The following is a 17777-nucleotide window of genomic DNA, read 5'->3' on the forward strand; positions in this document are numbered from 1 at the left end:
GATAATTCGATCGAAAAGTGAAAAAGTACGAATCATACCCCCATATATTATCGAACTAAAAACACGATGAATTCGAAAAATAATTAAAAATATATTATTCTCAAGCTAAATTTAAAAATTTAAAAAATAAAAATCCCAAATTTTTTCTTAATTTTGGAATAAAACAAAACAACAACAATAATAAAAATGTATATATACAAAAAATCAAGGGTCAGCATAGTAATTCCAACACACGAGCATTACGACACATCGGCGAAGAATGTAAAACCTAGCTCTCTGCTCCTTCACCAGTAAACTGCATCTCTGCTTAAACGACGCCGTTGCTGGTCTCCTACTGCAAGCCGACGACGAGTCGCGTACTTCCCTTCTGCACAGCCTTCTTCTTTCTTCCATCATTTTCCTATAATGCCCTTCTTTCTTTTTTTTTTTTTTCTATTTTCTGCAGAATTATGGATTTTTGAGAGAAATAAAAAATAAAAAAGAATTTTGTTGGGGAAGCTGTTTTGAAGTTGTGAAGAGAGAGGCTTAATTTGCGGGATTGGGAGCTTATTTATATTACTTCCAATAAGGGCTTTTTGGGAAAATATTTAATATAATTATATTTTTTATTCCTTTTGGGGAAATAATAATATAAAATTAGAGAAGTTGGAAAATATCAATCCATTCCTAAATATTATATTAAATAATAATTTCAATTTAATTCTAATAATTTTTCCAATTAAAATTATAATTTAACATTAATTTTTTAACTTAATTATAAGAATATTCTTAAATTACAAAAAACTTAAATTTTTTTATTTTTATTAGTTTTTAAATAATAAAAAATTCTAGATATTGTCCGTAATTCCGTAATCTAGTTTTTTTTTAATATAATATAATATAAAATTAATTAATTTATTATTATAAATTCAAGATATTGTCATCTTAATCTTTTTATTTTTATTATTTTTTTAAATATTGGTTTGTCTCATTTCCAATATTGCCCTCACCATACCAGCTTTAAATTCACGAGCAAGGGGCAAAAAAGTAATTTCAGTATATCAAATTAAAAATCAGAGGATTTATATTAAAGTAATAAGGTTACAATTATAGTTCTTATGTCCGCAAATGTTGACCACTGAATTTTGTGGGCCCACGTGTCATCGCACGTGTGAACATCTTTAAGTTTTATTTTATTTTTTAATGTTATTTTAGTTTTCCAAACAATTATTACAAAAATGAAGCTACCATGAAATTTCATGAATTATTAAAAATTATTATTCAATTATGGATTCTATGTCCTTTTTATTTATTTATTTATTAATATTATTATGTTTTCCAATTTAATCATTATTTAAAGAATTGGAAATTCATTTTTAAAATCTGCATCAAAGTTGCTTTAAATTAAAAATAAAATACAAAAGCTCTATTTAAAGAATTATTATAATTATTATTATTTATCGAGATTTTTTTTATATAAAATATTCTATAAATATTGAAAAAGGTAATTTTTTAAATTGAGGTTTAAGGGGAAAAAAAAGAAAATATTTGGGGTCGATCGTAATAATATTGTTTCTCGAGGACTAATTTGAAATTATACTTAATTAAAGGGTGATTTGTGTATTATAGCCCATTATATTGAAATTATTGGGCCGACAACTTGGGCTTCAAAGAACTTCAAGACCTTTTTATTGGGCCGAAAAATTGGGAGTGAATTATTTGTCCATAATAAATTATTGGTTGAAATTAAAAAAAAAAAATTATTGTTACTAAATTTTTAAATTAATATTTAAACCTTTAAATTTGTATGCGAGTCCGTTATTTTTCATTTCATGTTGTTTCGACTCTGTGATGTCCCATATTAGTTGGGGAGGAGAACAAAACACTATTTATAAGGGCGTGGAAACCTTCCTCTAGCAGAAGCATTTTAATGTCTTGAGGGAAAGCAAAGACAACAATATCGACTAACAGTGGGCTTGAACTTGGACCATTGCAAATGATATTAAAACCTAGTATGGACGCTGACACCAAAGGGAGTCCCACATCTCTTGGAGAAACGAACGAGTGTCATGCAAGGGTGTTGGTTGGGAGGAGAACAAAACATCTCTTAGTAACCGTTTTAAAATCTTGAGAAAAGTTCAAAAAAGACAATATCGGCTAGCGTTGAGCTTGGGCTAAGCATCACTCAATTTTAAAGTAAGAAACCTTCTTCTAGCAGATGCATTTTAATGTCTTGAGGGAAAGCAAAGACAACAATATCGACTAACAGTGGGCTTGGACTTGGACCATTACAAATGATATTAAAACCTAGTATGGACGCTGACACTAAAGGGAGTCCCACATCTCTTGGAGAAACAAACAAGTGTCATGCAAGGGTGTTGGTTGGGAGGAGAACAAAACATCTCTTAGTAACCGTTTTAAAATCTTGAGGAAAGTTCAAAAAAGACAATATCGGCTAGCGTTGGGCTTGAGCTAAGCATCACTCAATTTTAAAGTAAGAAACCTTCTTCTAGCAGATGCATTTTAATGTCTTGAGGGAAAGCAAAGACAACAATATCGACTAACAGTGGGCTTGGACTTGGACCATTACAAATGATATTAAAACCTAGTATGGACGCTGACACTAAAGGGAGTCCCACATCTCTTGGAGAAACAAACAAGTGTCATGCAAGGGTGTTGGTTGGGAGGAGAACAAAACATCTCTTAGTAACCGTTTTAAAATCTTGAGGAAAGTTCAAAAAAGACAATATCGGCTAGCGTTGGGCTTGAGCTAAGCATCACTCAATTTTAAAGTAAGAAACCTTCTTCTAGCAGATGCATTTTAATGTCTTGAGGGAAAGCAAAGACAACAATATCGACTAACAGTGGGCTTGGACTTGGACCATTACAAATGATATTAAAACCTAGTATGGACGCTGACACTAAAGGGAGTCCCACATCTCTTGGAGAAACAAACAAGTGTCATGCAAGGGTGTTGGTTGGGAGGAGAACAAAACATCTCTTAGTAACCGTTTTAAAATCTTGAGGAAAGTTCAAAAAAGACAATATCGGCTAGCGTTGGGCTTGAGCTAAGCATCACTCAATTTTAAAGTAAGAAACCTTCTTCTAGCAGATGCATTTTAATGTCTTGAGGGAAAGCAAAGACAACAATATCGACTAACAGTGGGCTTGGACTTGGACCATTACAAATGATATTAAAACCTAGTATGGACACTGACACCAAAGGGAGTCCCACATCTCTTGGAGAAACGAACGAGTGCCATGCAAGGGGTGTTGGTTGGGAGGAGAACAAAACACCCTTTAGTAACCGTTTTAAAGCCTTGAGGAAAGCTCAAAAAAGATAATATCGACTAACATTGGGCTTGGCACCGCTCGATTTTAAAGTAAGAAATAAAATATAAATAATTCGAACATTTTTTGTATGAGTGGGTATTGGTAGGGGCGGGGGAGAGGAGAAGATTAATTAGAATAATTAGAGCACTAATTTTATGACTTTAAAGTTAATTAAATCAATTAGTTCCATAGTGATCGTAAAGTGAGATTCCCACTAACGTTGTATCCACAAAACATGCAATAAATAAGATTCTTAGAGTTTAAGGAAAGGCTAGCTACGACTCTAGTACCTACAAAGTTCCATAAGACCACGTACAAAAATCTCGAAGAACTAATGTGTTCGGGTGAGCCAACGATGAGTTATCGCTATCAAAAAACCCAATTGGGCATGCCACGAGGGAACATGGGAATTAACCCGAGTGAACACCAAAGAACTCTTGGAAGAATTAAAGCTTCCGAGGTGTCTGCATAGAACTCAGATAGTTAGCGTGTTCTAATTTTTTTAATTACTAAATTATATTATTTTTTTATTAAAAAAAGAAAGAGAGTGGGAAATTTAAAATTTTAAAAGTGGAAAATAAATTAATAAAAGAAAATTAGACAGTTTAAAAAAAGGAGTACTAGGTTGTCGGCCATTAAAGGAACATTTATGAACAATTGTATGTGTTTTTAAAAGTTAAAAAAATGGCACTTACTTTATTATATTGGCCATATTAATTAATTTATTTTTAATACTCAGTCCTTTATTTTTCCTCTTTTTTATTAAATTATTATATCCAACCAACCAACAGATAACTCCTGGTTTGGATTTAATAATAATAAAAAAAATCATTAATTATCGTTTCCTTTATTTTAGTTTTTAATTTAAAATTTTATATTTCATAATTTTGAAATTTCCCATTTAAAATTATTTTTAATATAATTAAAAAATTCATAAATTATTATTATTTATTTATTTTAAATCGATTTCATACCGACACACCAGTCCTGATTGTTTTTAGTTAGTGGCCAAATAATTTTACACTTGCTCGATTGAATAAGAAGGGTCGGGGTGGACACAACAGCCACACAAACCCCTTCATTTCTGTTGTTACCGATACTTTTCCCGATACTTTTCCCGTGTAATGACACCTTATTAGGACCTTTTTTTCGTATCGAATATACATATAAAAGTATATCGTAAAATTTAGACGTATAAATGAAATATTTAATAAATAAAAATGAAATTATGGTGGGAGGGGCAGAGAGTACAATTCATTTGTGTGGAGACAGTGAGTGAAGAATATGTAGCATTATTAGTGGGCCCACAACGGCTGCACCAATCACATTGCTTCATCAGTTTTGGAATATTTCATTAATTACTTTTTCTGCATCTTTATTTTTTCTTCACCCTTATCATTATTACTATTTTCTATATCAATTTTTTTTAATTAATTAATTAACCCATTCTTTAATATATTATTTTTTAAATATAAATTTTTGGTTTAATTCGGTTAATTATTTAATTTTAAAAAAATTTAAGACATAAGCTTTTTCGATTCAAACCACTTTTATTAAATAATAAATCTAATTGGGTTGAGTTAAATATTTATTTTTAAATATTTAATTATAATTTATAATTTTATTTAATTATATATTTAAAAAACTACTTTCTAAATAGTTTCGAAAATATTTTATTGTGTATAATTATGGAATAAAATAAATTATATACATATAATTCGATAGTTAAATAAAAGTAATTATTACATGGTATTTTTAATTTCAAAGGATAAGGACAGCCAAACGAATTTAGTATATATATTAATTATTTTAATTATGAGTTATACTATACCCACACTTTCCCACTTAATTACAATATTACCATTTATTTATGATTTTTCTTAATTTAATCAATATTACCATTTGTTTTTTTTTTTTTTGTTCGGGGCGAGAGCTCGAGTATCAACCTTTGAGATATTAATTGATGAATTATCGACTAAATTATGTTCGGATTAAAAATTTTGGAAGTTTTCTTCTCGAACATAGCACAAAAAATGAGAGACGATAATGTAAAAGTACGAATTTTTAAAAGATGAAAATAGTGAGATAAGGTCAATCAAGGTCTACTGATTTAATTGGTACGAGACTTGACCTCTTGAATAAGAGAAAAAAGAATAAGACCCACTAGGACTCGTACGGAGAGTGGAAGATATTAAACCAATATAGAAATGTGAAGATCCAAAGTCTTATACGAGCACTGACTCAATTGATCTTGTGCTTAAAATTGGAAAAGTACTAAAAATGCAAATATTTTTTCAACGTGGGTGAAATTAAAAGTAAACTCTACAACGACCCAGACAATATCATACCATTACGAAAACATAGAGTGTGTTATTGATCTGATCGAGCTATGGTCGGAATCGAGAATACGTAAGGTGGCCCCGAGCTAAGTGGCAAAGGGGAGGTGGAAAGTAATCTAGGAAGCTCCTTGTGTTTGAGCCCTCGTGTATATATATCCACCTTAAATCTACCATCTTTCCACTCATTCTCACTCCTTTATTTTTTTTTTTTTGTTTCAATTTTCTCTCTCTTGTTCTTATTCTCTCTCCTGTTCTTGTTCATGTTCATCAAGAACTCAATCACAGCCATAATTTGCTTGTGCGGCATCATCAAGATTCACAATGATTTTTGAGAGTTCATGTTTTTTTGAAGCTTGTTTGATTGAGAATCTTGATGATGCTGCATTAGCAATAGCTTCAATGGCTATATATATATATATATGTATATGTATATGTATATATCTTGGGATCTCAACAATCTCATACTCATAAAGGTTAGTTATGTTCTTCACTCTTCAATTTCAAAGCTCTAATCTTCATCCATGGAGGTTTTCTTTCTTGATTTGAGTTGATGGGTCCCGAGATTTCGATCTCAAAATCCAATTTTTTTTAGAGTTTTTCGAGTTGAAAAGTTAAACTAACCTAATTTTCAAGTTTCGTTGAGGACGGGTCACTTATTATTTGTTAAAAGAGGATAAAGTTTGATTTTTTAGCGTTATCGAAGCAACAATTTAGATGAATTCGAGAGAAAACTTCAAAATCTCAACTGGTTTTTTTTTTTTTTCATTGTTTCATTTCGTCTTGGTTACTTCACCACGTGAATTTTCAAGCCACTTGATTTGTGTTGTAGGCAAGATTTTGACTCCCTGAGATTCAATCTATCGAGCACAAATAAAAGCCGGTCAATCTCAAATATCTTATTCTGGAGACCTTTCAGTGTTGTCGAAACAACAATTTAGACAAATTCGAGAGAAAAATTCTAAATCTCAACTGGGTTGTCTTTTTTTATCGTTTCATTTCATCCCAACTACTGAGTCTCTAAATTTCAATGAATCGGGCGTCTACAAATGTCGATCAATCTCAAAGATCTTATCGGCTGACAAATCGGAGACAGAAGATCGAACAAGAGCAAGACGGGATTCATCGAAAACAAAAGGGTTTTTTGTTTCTCTCTCTCTTGGTTGTTTTTGTGGGTCTAGAGAGAGAGAGCTTGAATGAGTGATATGAATCTTCTCGTACAATTTTAGGGTTTGAATGTTGCAGATAATTGATTGAGGATAGGCAATTGGAAGAGATAGGGCATGAAAATGATAACCCAAAACCAAACGACACACGAATTCAAGGCTGTTTTGAGTCTTCCGTACTGGTGTTGCTGTCCCACATCGGATGTGCCCAACAAATTGGGTCCTCAAAAAACCCTACATATAAATATTCTATCTGTGCCCACTTCAAAATAACATATTTATTTTCCATCTTTAATAATTTTCTACCATTTATGTGTATATTTCCATATTTATTTATTTATTTCCTTTTTTGTAACCCCAATTTTTCAATTTTTAGAAATGCTCTCAATTGTCGTGCCCCGAGAGCATAAAACATCTCTTACCATTTCAAAAGCCGGGATTTCAGTCACTATTCCAATAAAAAAAAAGGGTGAAGAAATAAAGTATAACACGGGTGATCTATAGCTCGTTGATCTACCTTGAACATGTTGTTTTTGGAATGTTCCCTAGCTTAGTTGGTTGATATTATTATATCCGCTCTTGGCTTACCTTCTGCCTTATTGTTTATCTCTTTGGATCGACCTCTAGCTTGTTAATTGAACTTTGGCTCGTGGATCAGCTTATTGAATCAGTGCTTGAACTTTTTTTTTTTTTTTTTAAATTAATAATAATTAAGTAAAAGAAATTAAAAAAAAAAAAAAAGGTGTGGGTTTAATTGGAAATGAAAAAGGTGGGTGAAATTTTGTTACCTTTTTTAGTGTGAAAAAACATTTGAAAGATACATGTCAGTCTCAAGTCAGCTTGGAGACAGCTTTGTGGAGGACAATAATATATGAAAAAGACAAAAAAAAAAAAAAAAAAAACACTTAATTGATTTTCATGGGTACACCATAATTCGACAGGTCAATTTATGGTTTTTTTTTTCTTTTGCTTTTTCAATATTTAATTTTTTTATACAATTTCGACATTTAAAATTATGATATGTATAATTTTTTTTTTTTATATATTCGAGAGTGTTCGAGTTAGTTTATATGCACCTCGACTATTCTCACGACAACTGTTTGGTCTTAAAATATTTAGTTATTTTCGATATTAAAATTGAAGTATGCAATAGTCGATAATATATATTTTAACTAGGAGAGTAATGTTTTCGTTCACATAAATTAAAATATTAAAATTTAGACAAAAATGTTAAAAAGAAAATTTTAATTTATTTATGTAAAAAAAATTTAAACAAAAAAAAATTAAATTTCTTGTTTTGTGTTCTTTTTTTTTTTATATCTAAAATGTATAATAAATATAATAAAATAATTATAAACAGTTTTTTTTGTATTTAATTTTAAAAAATTATTTCCATGTTAATTTTTACATTTAAATTAAAAAAAAACAAATATAATTACTAATATTGTTATTTATGTTTTAAATAGAAACATTACCAAATAAAAGCCCATGGGCCAGAGTGACTTAAACGAAACTGAATAGAACGCGAAGTTGGGCCAGTTCTTTGGTGGACCAGCTTTTTTTGAAGCCCAAATCCGGCCCATTTATGGACATTAAAATTGCCCGGTTGACCAAATTTCCCGGGCAGCTAAAATCCTGGAATTCCCAAGCTCGCTCTGTTTTCCCTCTTACTCTGCTCGAATCCCAGGTGAAAATGAAGAGATTCATATCAATTCCCGTCTTTTCTGTGTTGTTGTTGATGGCTTTTGTGTATTACATTACGATGTTCATTTTCATCGAGAATTGGACTGGTTTGTTTACCTCTCCTGGTCTGTTTAACTCTTTGATTTTCACTTCCATGGCTTCCCTCTGCCTTTTCTCTTTCGCTGTTTGTGTTCTCACCGACCCGGGCCCCGTTCCTTCTTCCTATTGTCCCGATGTTGAAGAGCGTGCCGGTTCGGATCAAGATTCTGGGAATTCCGTAAGTTTCTAATTCAATTCATATATGTAGAATTTTGGAACTACGATCTGGATTCCTTTATTTTCTCTGATTTTTATGCCGTGGATTTGAGGTTTCTATTTAGAGATGATGCTTTGTGTTTCTTTGGGGAGATGGAATTTTTTAGGGTTCATTTATGAACTAATTGAATTTGATTGTCGGAACAGTTCGGATTGCTTGTGGATTTTGAGCCCTAGGTGATATTAGTGTAGTTTTAAGGCGCTTCTTTGGGGAGATGGAGATTTTTAGGGTCCATTTATGAACTAATTGAATTTGATTGTCCGAACATTTTGCATTGCTTGTGGGTTTTGAGCCTTAGGTGATATTAGTGTAGTTTCAAGCGGGAGGAACAGATTTAATTGTACTATGGGGTATTGGAGTTCAATTAGATGGATTGATATCACTCTTTTTCAGGGAAGAATTCTTATTAACTCTATTTGTTAGCAGATGTTAAGAATCAATTTCATCAGGTTTTCTTTGTTGTTTCCATTTGGTTTTTCCATATATTTAAAGTGGGACGGGACGGCCACCAAAATCCCAACAAATGATCTTTGTAAGAGCCCAAGCACACCGCTAGCAAATATTGTCCTCTTTAGGCTTTTTCTTATGGGTTTCCCCTCAAGGTTTTTAAAATGCGTCTATTAGGGAAAGATTTCCACACCCTTATAAGGAATGTTTCGTTCCCCTCTCCATCCGATGTGGGATCTCACAATCCACCCCTCTTGGGGACCAGCGTCTTCGTTGGCACACCGTTGAGTATCTGGCTTTGATACCATTTGTAACAGCCCAATTCCACCGATAGCATATATTGTCCTCTTTGGGTTTTCCTTTCTGGTTTTTCCCTCAAAGTTTTTAAAATGTGTCTACTAGAGAGAGACTTCTACACCCTTATAAGAAATGTTTCGTTTTCCTTTCCCACCAACGTGGGATCTCACAATTTTTGTCCTCAATTTTATTTGATTAACAATTTATTTTGTCATACACTGATCTCAAAGAAGATTCCATAGGCCTCTGTTAATTTAGCTCCTTAGTACGTCTGTTGCTGAAAAGATATGTAATTTCATTGTCCATATAAATGTTTTTACATCTTAGCCGTATCATTCAAGCTGAAGATATTGCACAACTTTATAGTATCATAATGCTCGAGTCACAATCTTGAGAAACGTCGTTCGAGATTGTAAAGCACGTCAGATAAATTATAATAACGATGCAGCTAAACATTCAACTGTAGCTGATTGCTGAATCACTGATTAATAACTGCGCGCATTAGTGTGATCTCATTCCAAAGTTTTCATGGAAGCAATGAACCTATAGTGATTGAACGGTTATTCAATGGCAGAGAAATCATATGGAAAAGTCTTATCCTGTCCTATTCGTGAACTTTTTGATCCTATATCCTCGAATGCAATGGTGAACAAGGAAATACATCGGCTTATCCAAAAATGTTCATATAGTTTTGAAACTCAAGTACACGACTGGTTTGTCACTAACATGTTGTCAATATACCCTTCAATCTAGGCTGATTATAATGGCTATCCCAACCTGTAACAGCCCAAGCCCACCGCTAGCAGATATTGTCCTTTTTAGGCTTTCCTTTTCGGGGTTCCTCTCAAAGTTTTTAAAATGCATCTGCTAAGGAGAGGTTTCCACACCTTTATAAAGAATGTTTCGTTCCTCTTTCCAACCGATGTGGGATCACACACAATCCCTCTCTTTTATGTTACTCATTTATGTTACTCAAGGTACTATTCTATTGAGTAAATCTGGAACTAGAATCCATTGGAAACTTTATGAACTGGAATTTTGCCGCAAATGATCTTTCTCATGTTAGGCATTTTTTGATGAAGCAGATAAGAAATTAATTCAATTGCATACTCTGTATTGTGTTTTAGTCATTGATTCCACGTCATGATTTAATAACAGGCTTTACAGATTAAGCATTGTGAAAAGTGTAGCACCTTCAAGCCTCCGAGGGCTCATCATTGTCGAGTTTGCAGAAGGTGTGTTTTGAGGATGGTAGGTTCCATTGTACCTGAAGCATAACAATTGAACTCGGACCTTTAATTTCGGATATGGATAAGCTGAAAGCTTGTGGTTTATTCTTCCTTTTCATGTGAGCTTAAACTGGATGCAGGATCATCATTGTTTGTGGATAAATAACTGTGTCGGTTATTGGAACTACAAGTCCTTTTTCGACCTCGTCTCATACGGGACACTGGCAAGCTTGTATTCCACGGTACACCCTTTCCAGTTTAATTTATTTCATTTAACAATGAATCCAAATTTTTACTTATAACTTGAGCTTTGGTTGTATAGTTCATCATTGTGAGCTGTGCATTTCAGAAGAACTGGAATGTTGAGGGAGCGCTTCCTTTAAAAATTTTCTATGTAAGTTAGTTGTTTATATAACCTATCTCTGTTTTCATTAACTGAGATTAGTCTGGAGTCTTCTGGGTCATCGATTTTGGACCTTGCCTAATTGACTATTTTATTTTTCTTAAATGACCCGTGCTTTAACCAACCTAACTTCCAACTTTACCATACTCGATGCTACTGATATAACCATGAGGTATGTAGAGAAATTTTGACTGGCATATATCCGTATACGACTGTGAGATCCTACATCGGTTGGATAGGGGAACGAGCATTTCTTATAAGGACGTGGAAACCTCTCCCTAGCAGACGCGTTTTAAAATTGTGAGGTTGACGGCGGTACGTAACGGGCTAAAAGTGGACAATATCTGCTAGCGGTGGACTTGGGCTGTTAAAACTGGTATCAGAACTAGACATCGAGCGGTGTGCCAACAAAGACACTGGACCCCCAAGGGGGGTGGATTGTGAGATCCCACATCGGTTGGAGAGGAGAATGAAACATTCCTTATAAGGGTGTGGAAACCTCTCCCTAGCAGACGTGTTTTAAAATTATGAGACTGATGACGATATATAACGGGCTAAAAACGGACGATATTTACCAGCGGTGGGCTTAGGCTGTTACAACGACTATTGTCGGTGGTTAAATTTTGCAGAGAAGAAGATTTACTTAACTTTTATGTTTTAGGTTATTTGCGCAGTGATGATGATCTCCTTGAGCTCGACTCTTGGAACACTTCTTGGCTGGCATGTCTACCTCATCATTCGAAACATGACAACTATAGAGGTATAACATGGATTCCTACAGTTGTATTTTGGACTTATGAGCATGAATTCCTTCCCCCTCTGATTACTGACTGCAAATCGTGTTTCTTCCGACCAGTATTACGAAGGAATACGTGCAGCATGGTTGGCTCGTAAGTCTGGACAGAGCTACCAACACCCGTTCAATCTCGGTGCTTATAAAAATATGACCTTGGTTGGTGTCTTCTTCTTCTTACCCCTTTTGCCTGCATATGTGTGTCTGCCTGTACTCACATGTTCCCATGTGCTCTCTGCATTCTGAATGTTTGTGTTATTATAAAGTTATCTCGTCACATCTTAGACAAAGGAAACTTTATAATAACCCAACTTTTTCTAAGTCTTTTTTTTGTCATATCTTATAAATAATGTAAGATGTGACAAGATGACTCATCTGTGATCTGTCCATATGGTACTCGTTTGGGTTCGTAAACTCATCGAGCGTGTTAATAATATTGCAGATCTTAGGTCCAAACATTCTGAAATGGGCATGGCCAACTTCAGTCGGCCACCTAAAAAGTGGACTCAGTTTCCCAACTTTGCGCGACAGTTCGTGAATTGGTTTAGCCGAGCTGACCCGTCTTCTGTTTCGAAAATACTCCAAGGATAATAGTGAAGGTCCTGTTCTTAATCTGTAGATAAACACACTGCAATTTCTCTGCTCATCAGCCCAGAAAGGCATTAAAGAAGACGATACTGGCTTTATCTTGATCCTGCTGAAAGTAATCAGCCTGAGAATTCAAAAGGAAAATTTATGTTTCAGAGCCCTTTTTAAGTTCATCTTGGATATAGGCATTTTTGATGTTCTTGCTCCTATCTCTCAAATTTTGTATAGAATCTTAAATGGTTGAGTGCCATTTTTTCCCACTAAATTTATTTCGATTATTATTTTATTTTAATCGACGTTTTCAAATATCTGTTTTATTACAGATATTGTATGTTTTGGGTTGTTATGAATCATCATTAGCCTAAAATGGTCTCTGTTAGGAAGAGGTTTCTACACTTTTATAAGAATGCTTTGTTCCTCTCTTCAACCGATGTCATTTTGTATAGGATCTTAAATGGTTTCAGTGCCATTTTTTTCTCTAGCTTCGTTCCTCTCTTCAACCGATGTCATTTTGTATATGATCTTAAATGGTTTCAGTGCCATTTTTTTCTCTAGCTTCGTTCCTACTGATGTCATTTTGTTAGGATCTTAAATGGTTTTAGTACCATTTTTTTTCTAAATTTATTTAGTCTCTGTTTCAGAATAATTGCTAAAATGAGTGTAACTCATCGTCATCTAGATGGGGATCCCGGGATCTCGGTTGAATAATAATTATTATTTATTTATAACATATGAAAATTTTGAAATTAGAAAAGAATGGACAAATCCTTGATTAATAGGAGCTTACTAGGTTTGTCAAAAGGGTGAAGAACAAAGCCAAAAAACCATTATCAAATGTGGATATCAATTATTCCTCTTGTTGTTTATTCGATAATAATTATACATCATTAAATTACAAATTTAGTCCCTAAACTTTAAGGTTCGTGTGAACTTTTAAAATTACAAATTTAGCCTTCAAATTCAAGGACCTATTAGACTGAACACGTCCCATTAGACATAAAATTTAAATTTATATCAAATCATTCAAACCATTTTAAATTTTGTAAAATTACTAAGACTTAAAAGTGTAGGGACCTATAGACAATTTTAAAACGTCAGGGGCTAACTTGTAATTAATTTCAACATTCCGTGATTTTTAGTTTATATTTTATTGATTTGATTGATCGTAGAATGTACGCACGTGAATCAATTTCTTTGTTAAAATAAATAAATAAATAAATAAATGGAATTAATGTAGAATCAACAAATATATGGTGTTAAATTTTTATTTTAATATTTTGGTTTAAATAAATTATTGGGCATTATTGTTTTAGAGTATAAGACAAATAAGATAGAAAAAATAGTGTTCATCATGGCCATGCATATGCAATGTTTACAACTTTTTTCACAAGTTGTATTATTTTTGTTTTTATTCAAAAATTATAAACAAATTTTATTTTTTTTTAAAAAAAACCCGACCTACGCTTTTCAACCTAATGTAATCGTTAGTTATAGTGATAGCCTCTAAATAAGATTTAAAATGTCGATGTCGATGACAATGTTGAATCTTCATTTCGTGAAATTATTGTTGGAATGTTGATGCTGATGTCGATGTTGATCGCAGTGTAGCGTTTTGAATAAATGAGTGGTATGTAAATGAACCAAGATTATATTTGAATGAGAGCAATTCTCGAGATGTGATGGTTACGAAAAACTTCAAAGAATTCAAAATTACTACCGATACTAACAAGGTACACCTTACTTTTCCGTGGCTTAGTCGTAGGAACTCTAATTCAGTGCATGTTGAAAGAACATGTGTTGGCTCGAGCCCACCACTAGTAGATATTGTCTGCTTTAGATTGTTACGTATTGCTGAAGTCTCACGGTTTTAGGAGAGGTTTCCACACCAAGGAATACTTCGTTCCCTTCTCTAACCGATGTGGAATCTCACAATTTACCTACCTTGGGGGCCTGGTGTTCTCGCTGACACACCACTCAGTGTCTGACTTTGATACTATTTATAATAGTCTGAAACCATCGCTAGCTGATATTGTCCCGCTTTATCCCATTACATATCGCCGTGAGCCTCACGATTTTAGGAGAGGTTTCCACACCTTTATAAGGAATGTTTTGTTCCTCTCTCCAACCGATGTGGAATCTCATAAGTTACCCTCCTTGGAGGCCTTATGTTCTCGTTAGCACACCGTCCGGTGTCTGACTTTGATTCCATTTGTAACAATCTGAGACCACTATTAGCAGATATTGTCCGCTTTCGCTCGTTATGCGCCCTTAGCCCCTCACAGTTTTAGGAGAGGTTTCCACACTCTTATAAGGAATGCTTCATTCCCCTCTCCAACCGTTGCGGAATCTCACAATTTACCCTCTTTGGGTGCTCATTGTTCTCGTTGGCACACCACCTAGTGTCTGACTTTGATATTATTTGTAACCATCTGAACCATCATTAACATATATTGTCCGCTTTATCCCGTTACGCATCGCCATTAGCCTCATGATTTTAGGAGAGGTTTCCACATACTTACAATGAATGCTTCGTTCCTCTCTCCAACGTGGAATCTCACAAGTTACCCTCCTTGGAGGCCTTGTGTTCTCGTTAGCACACCGCCAGTGTCAGGTTTTGATACTATTTGTAACAGTCTGAGACCACCGTTAGTATATATTACCTGCTTTAGCCCGTTACGCATCACTTTTAGCCTCACAATTTTAGGAGAGGTTTCCACACTTTTATAAGAAATGTTTCGTTCACCTCTCCAACCGATGTGAGATCTCACAATCCACCCCTCTTGGCAGCCAACGACCTCACTGGCACACCACCCAGTGGCGGACTATAATACCATTTGCAAGAGTCCAAGACCACCGCTAATAGATATTATCTCATTATATATCGCCATCAGTCTCACGATTTTAAAATATATCTACTAGATAAAGGTTTCCACAGTTCTATAAAGAATGATTCGTTCCACTCCCAAACCAATATGAGATCTCACAGTTGAAATAAACTCGTATTGGTGTATAAAAATAGTTTCAACTTTTAGAAACGCTTCGAGACAAGTAAATAACTGAGCTGTATTGGAACGTCGGAGCCATCTTATCGCAATTTCATATAACAATTATATTTGATGAGTAGCACTATGCGTATGTGGGCTTAAAAGATTGATATTAATGACGTGTAAAGATCTGTTTAAGGTCAAAATTATTTAGTAATGCTCATGATATCATCCAGATGGATATGAATTAATATATTTCTACCCATTAAATATCCACAACAAAATCCATAAAAGATTTATTAAATAATATTTCAAATATGGAAAAAAAAATACACGATTTATTAATATTATAAACATATAAATACTTTATTAATTCAAAAATAATATTTTTTTTTAGTTCAAACTTTAATAAATATTAATTTATTAAAAGAATATTAATTTCAATCTCAATTCAAATTAAAATTTAAAATATTAATTTATAATTTTATAATTTAGTCGCTATTATTATTATTATTCACCAACAAAAATAGTAATTGATAAAGAAAAATACGGTAAATTTTTACTAGTTTTAACTCAATAAGTAAAAAAAAAAAATTACCAACAGTAATTTAAAATTGATTGTGCACATATTTGATGGTATATTATTTTATTTATTATAGTTTATTTTCCAAATTAATTAAAAATGAGTTGAAATAAATAAATTCATGTGTTTGGTGTTTAATTTAAAAAATAAAAAATAAAAATGGTTATGAATAAGATTTGAAAGATGAGGATTAGGCGTTTAGCTAAAATTAAATTAAGAAAAAATTGTCACAAAAAAGGAAAGAGAAAAAGAAAATAGAAAAAAAATAGAGTGAGTTTCATCATCAACTGATTTAAAATGTTTCTGAAATTGTGAAGAATGTTGATGACAGGAACATGAAAGAATCGCAGCTGTGTTTTGTATAAATTGTTGGAAGGAACAAAGGACCACAGATCTACTACAGAGCTGCTAATTTTCTCTCTCTCCGGATTGATTCATTTTCTTGCTTAACTTCACGGTGAGATTTGATTATGTTCTTCAACTTTGTGTAGGGGTTATGAACTGTGTGGAAATCGGATGTTAATGTGAATGTGTTTTTCATTAATTTTCTGGTTATGTGAACTTTGGATGTGATGTTCAGGGGATTTCTATCTGTTTTCTATTTACTGTATCCAAAATTTTCTCGGCAGCCAAACAGAGTCTTCCGACTTTGAATTGATGTCAATCGTTCTTCACGTATATACTCACTTGTAGGCGGATTTCATGGCTTCTGCTTGTGAAATTTACTTTAAGTATGGTGGTCGTGGTTTGATGGACGCATTTGGCGCCTTGATTTAGGTGTTTTCGTTGATTTTTTTTTTCCGTTCCGTGTTTGGCGATTCAAGCTAGAGAACGATTAACGTTGTATTTATTTCTCTGAAACATTTTTTCTCCGTGTTTTCTCTCTGATTTGAATCTGGTGAAGTGGATTCGGATTAATTTATTCTCAGTTGAACGGAAGGAAAGAAGAGGAGGAGGAGGAGGAATTGGAACTTCGATTTGAAAATGAAGAACTCCGTGTCGGACCGTAGTTTTTACATCGAAAGTTCTGACGACGAAGATTTTGAAAAGGAAATCGACGACGGAAACGAATCGGAGTCTTCCGGTTCATCAGTGGATAACCGTAACATTAATCAACCAAGTTCTTACAATGCCGCTGCTTGGCCTCAAAGTTACAGGTTCGCTTTCTCATCCTCTCACCTCTTTTTTCTGTGCATTTCCGATCATTCCATTTCTTCTGCTTCTCTCTCTCATTTTTTTCTTGGAAAATCATCGAACAAACATAATCCGTTCAAAAACTTTCCGAGAAAAATTAATTTCTCAAAATCAACAGCTTTGAATTTCTATATATTTTTTTTTCTTCTCAAGATCAAAAGAGAGAAATTAAAGCGAACCATTCCTCGTAAAAGAATTATTAATTTTGATTATCAATAACTTTTTAGGGTTTGTAGAGGATATTATCCTGATGATTCTGGAGAGGTCCCCCACTCAGGAATCACACCCTCCACAAGTTTCAAAAGTGATTTTTCGTACCTAAAATAATTATTGAAAAAGTGGATAAATTGTAAATATAAATCCAATATTTATTATTTTAATTTAATTCTATCTTAAAAAAAAAAAAAAAAAAAAAAAAAAAAAAAAAAAAAAAAAAAAAAAAAAAA

The 17777-nt window shown here is 33.2% G+C and overlaps 2 protein-coding genes and 1 long non-coding RNA gene across 5 annotated transcripts in view; all 3 read left to right on the forward strand.

The window, feature by feature from the left end:
- The first annotated feature begins 5860 nt into the window (after window positions 1–5860).
- LOC111489128 lies at window positions 5861–7132 on the forward strand. The gene is made up of 2 exons (XR_002719329.1): window positions 5861–6124; window positions 6481–7132. It is a non-coding gene; the product is annotated as an uncharacterized LOC111489128 (long non-coding RNA).
- A 1267-nt stretch (window positions 7133–8399) lies between these two features.
- On the forward strand, window positions 8400–12862 carry LOC111489396 (probable protein S-acyltransferase 15). The gene is made up of 7 exons (XM_023137586.1): window positions 8400–8774; window positions 10716–10808; window positions 10927–11028; window positions 11109–11180; window positions 11851–11949; window positions 12046–12141; window positions 12425–12862. The coding sequence occupies exons 1-7, from the start codon at window positions 8400–8402 to the stop codon at window positions 12518–12520; spliced, it is 933 nt and encodes a 310-aa protein (XP_022993354.1). The 3' UTR covers window positions 12521–12862.
- A 3488-nt stretch (window positions 12863–16350) lies between these two features.
- The window catches only part of LOC111489216 (amino acid transporter AVT1C-like), a 6820-nt gene continuing 5393 nt past the window's right edge, over window positions 16351–17777 (forward strand). Inside the window, exons 1-2 of one of the 3 annotated variants that reach the window (XM_023137328.1) lie at window positions 16351–16594; window positions 16767–17294. In XM_023137328.1, the coding sequence (XP_022993096.1) occupies window positions 17122–17294 (173 nt within the window). In that variant the 5' untranslated portion in view covers window positions 16351–16594; window positions 16767–17121. The remainder of the gene's footprint in view (window positions 16595–16766; window positions 17295–17777) is intronic. The other 2 variants (XM_023137329.1, XM_023137330.1) reach the window with 2 other exon arrangements.

The sequence above is a fragment of the Cucurbita maxima genome, unplaced genomic scaffold, assembly GCF_002738345.1.
Source record: "Cucurbita maxima cultivar Rimu unplaced genomic scaffold, Cmax_1.0 Cma_Scf00014, whole genome shotgun sequence".
In the NCBI taxonomy this organism is placed as follows: Eukaryota; Viridiplantae; Streptophyta; class Magnoliopsida; order Cucurbitales; family Cucurbitaceae; genus Cucurbita; species Cucurbita maxima.

What these genes read in the sequence shown, in the direction of transcription:
- LOC111489396 (XM_023137586.1), top strand. Translation starts at nt 8,400, where the DNA reads ATGGACATTAAAATTGCCCGGTTGACCAAATTTCCCGGGCAGCTAAAA. An exon ending in ATCAAGATTCTGGGAATTCC is followed by an intron (nt 8,775 to 10,715) that starts GTAAGTTTCTAA and finishes ATTTAATAACAG; the next exon opens with GCTTTACAGATTAAGCATTG. An exon ending in GAAACATGACAACTATAGAG is followed by an intron (nt 11,950 to 12,045) that starts GTATAACATGGA and finishes TCTTCCGACCAG; the next exon opens with TATTACGAAGGAATACGTGC.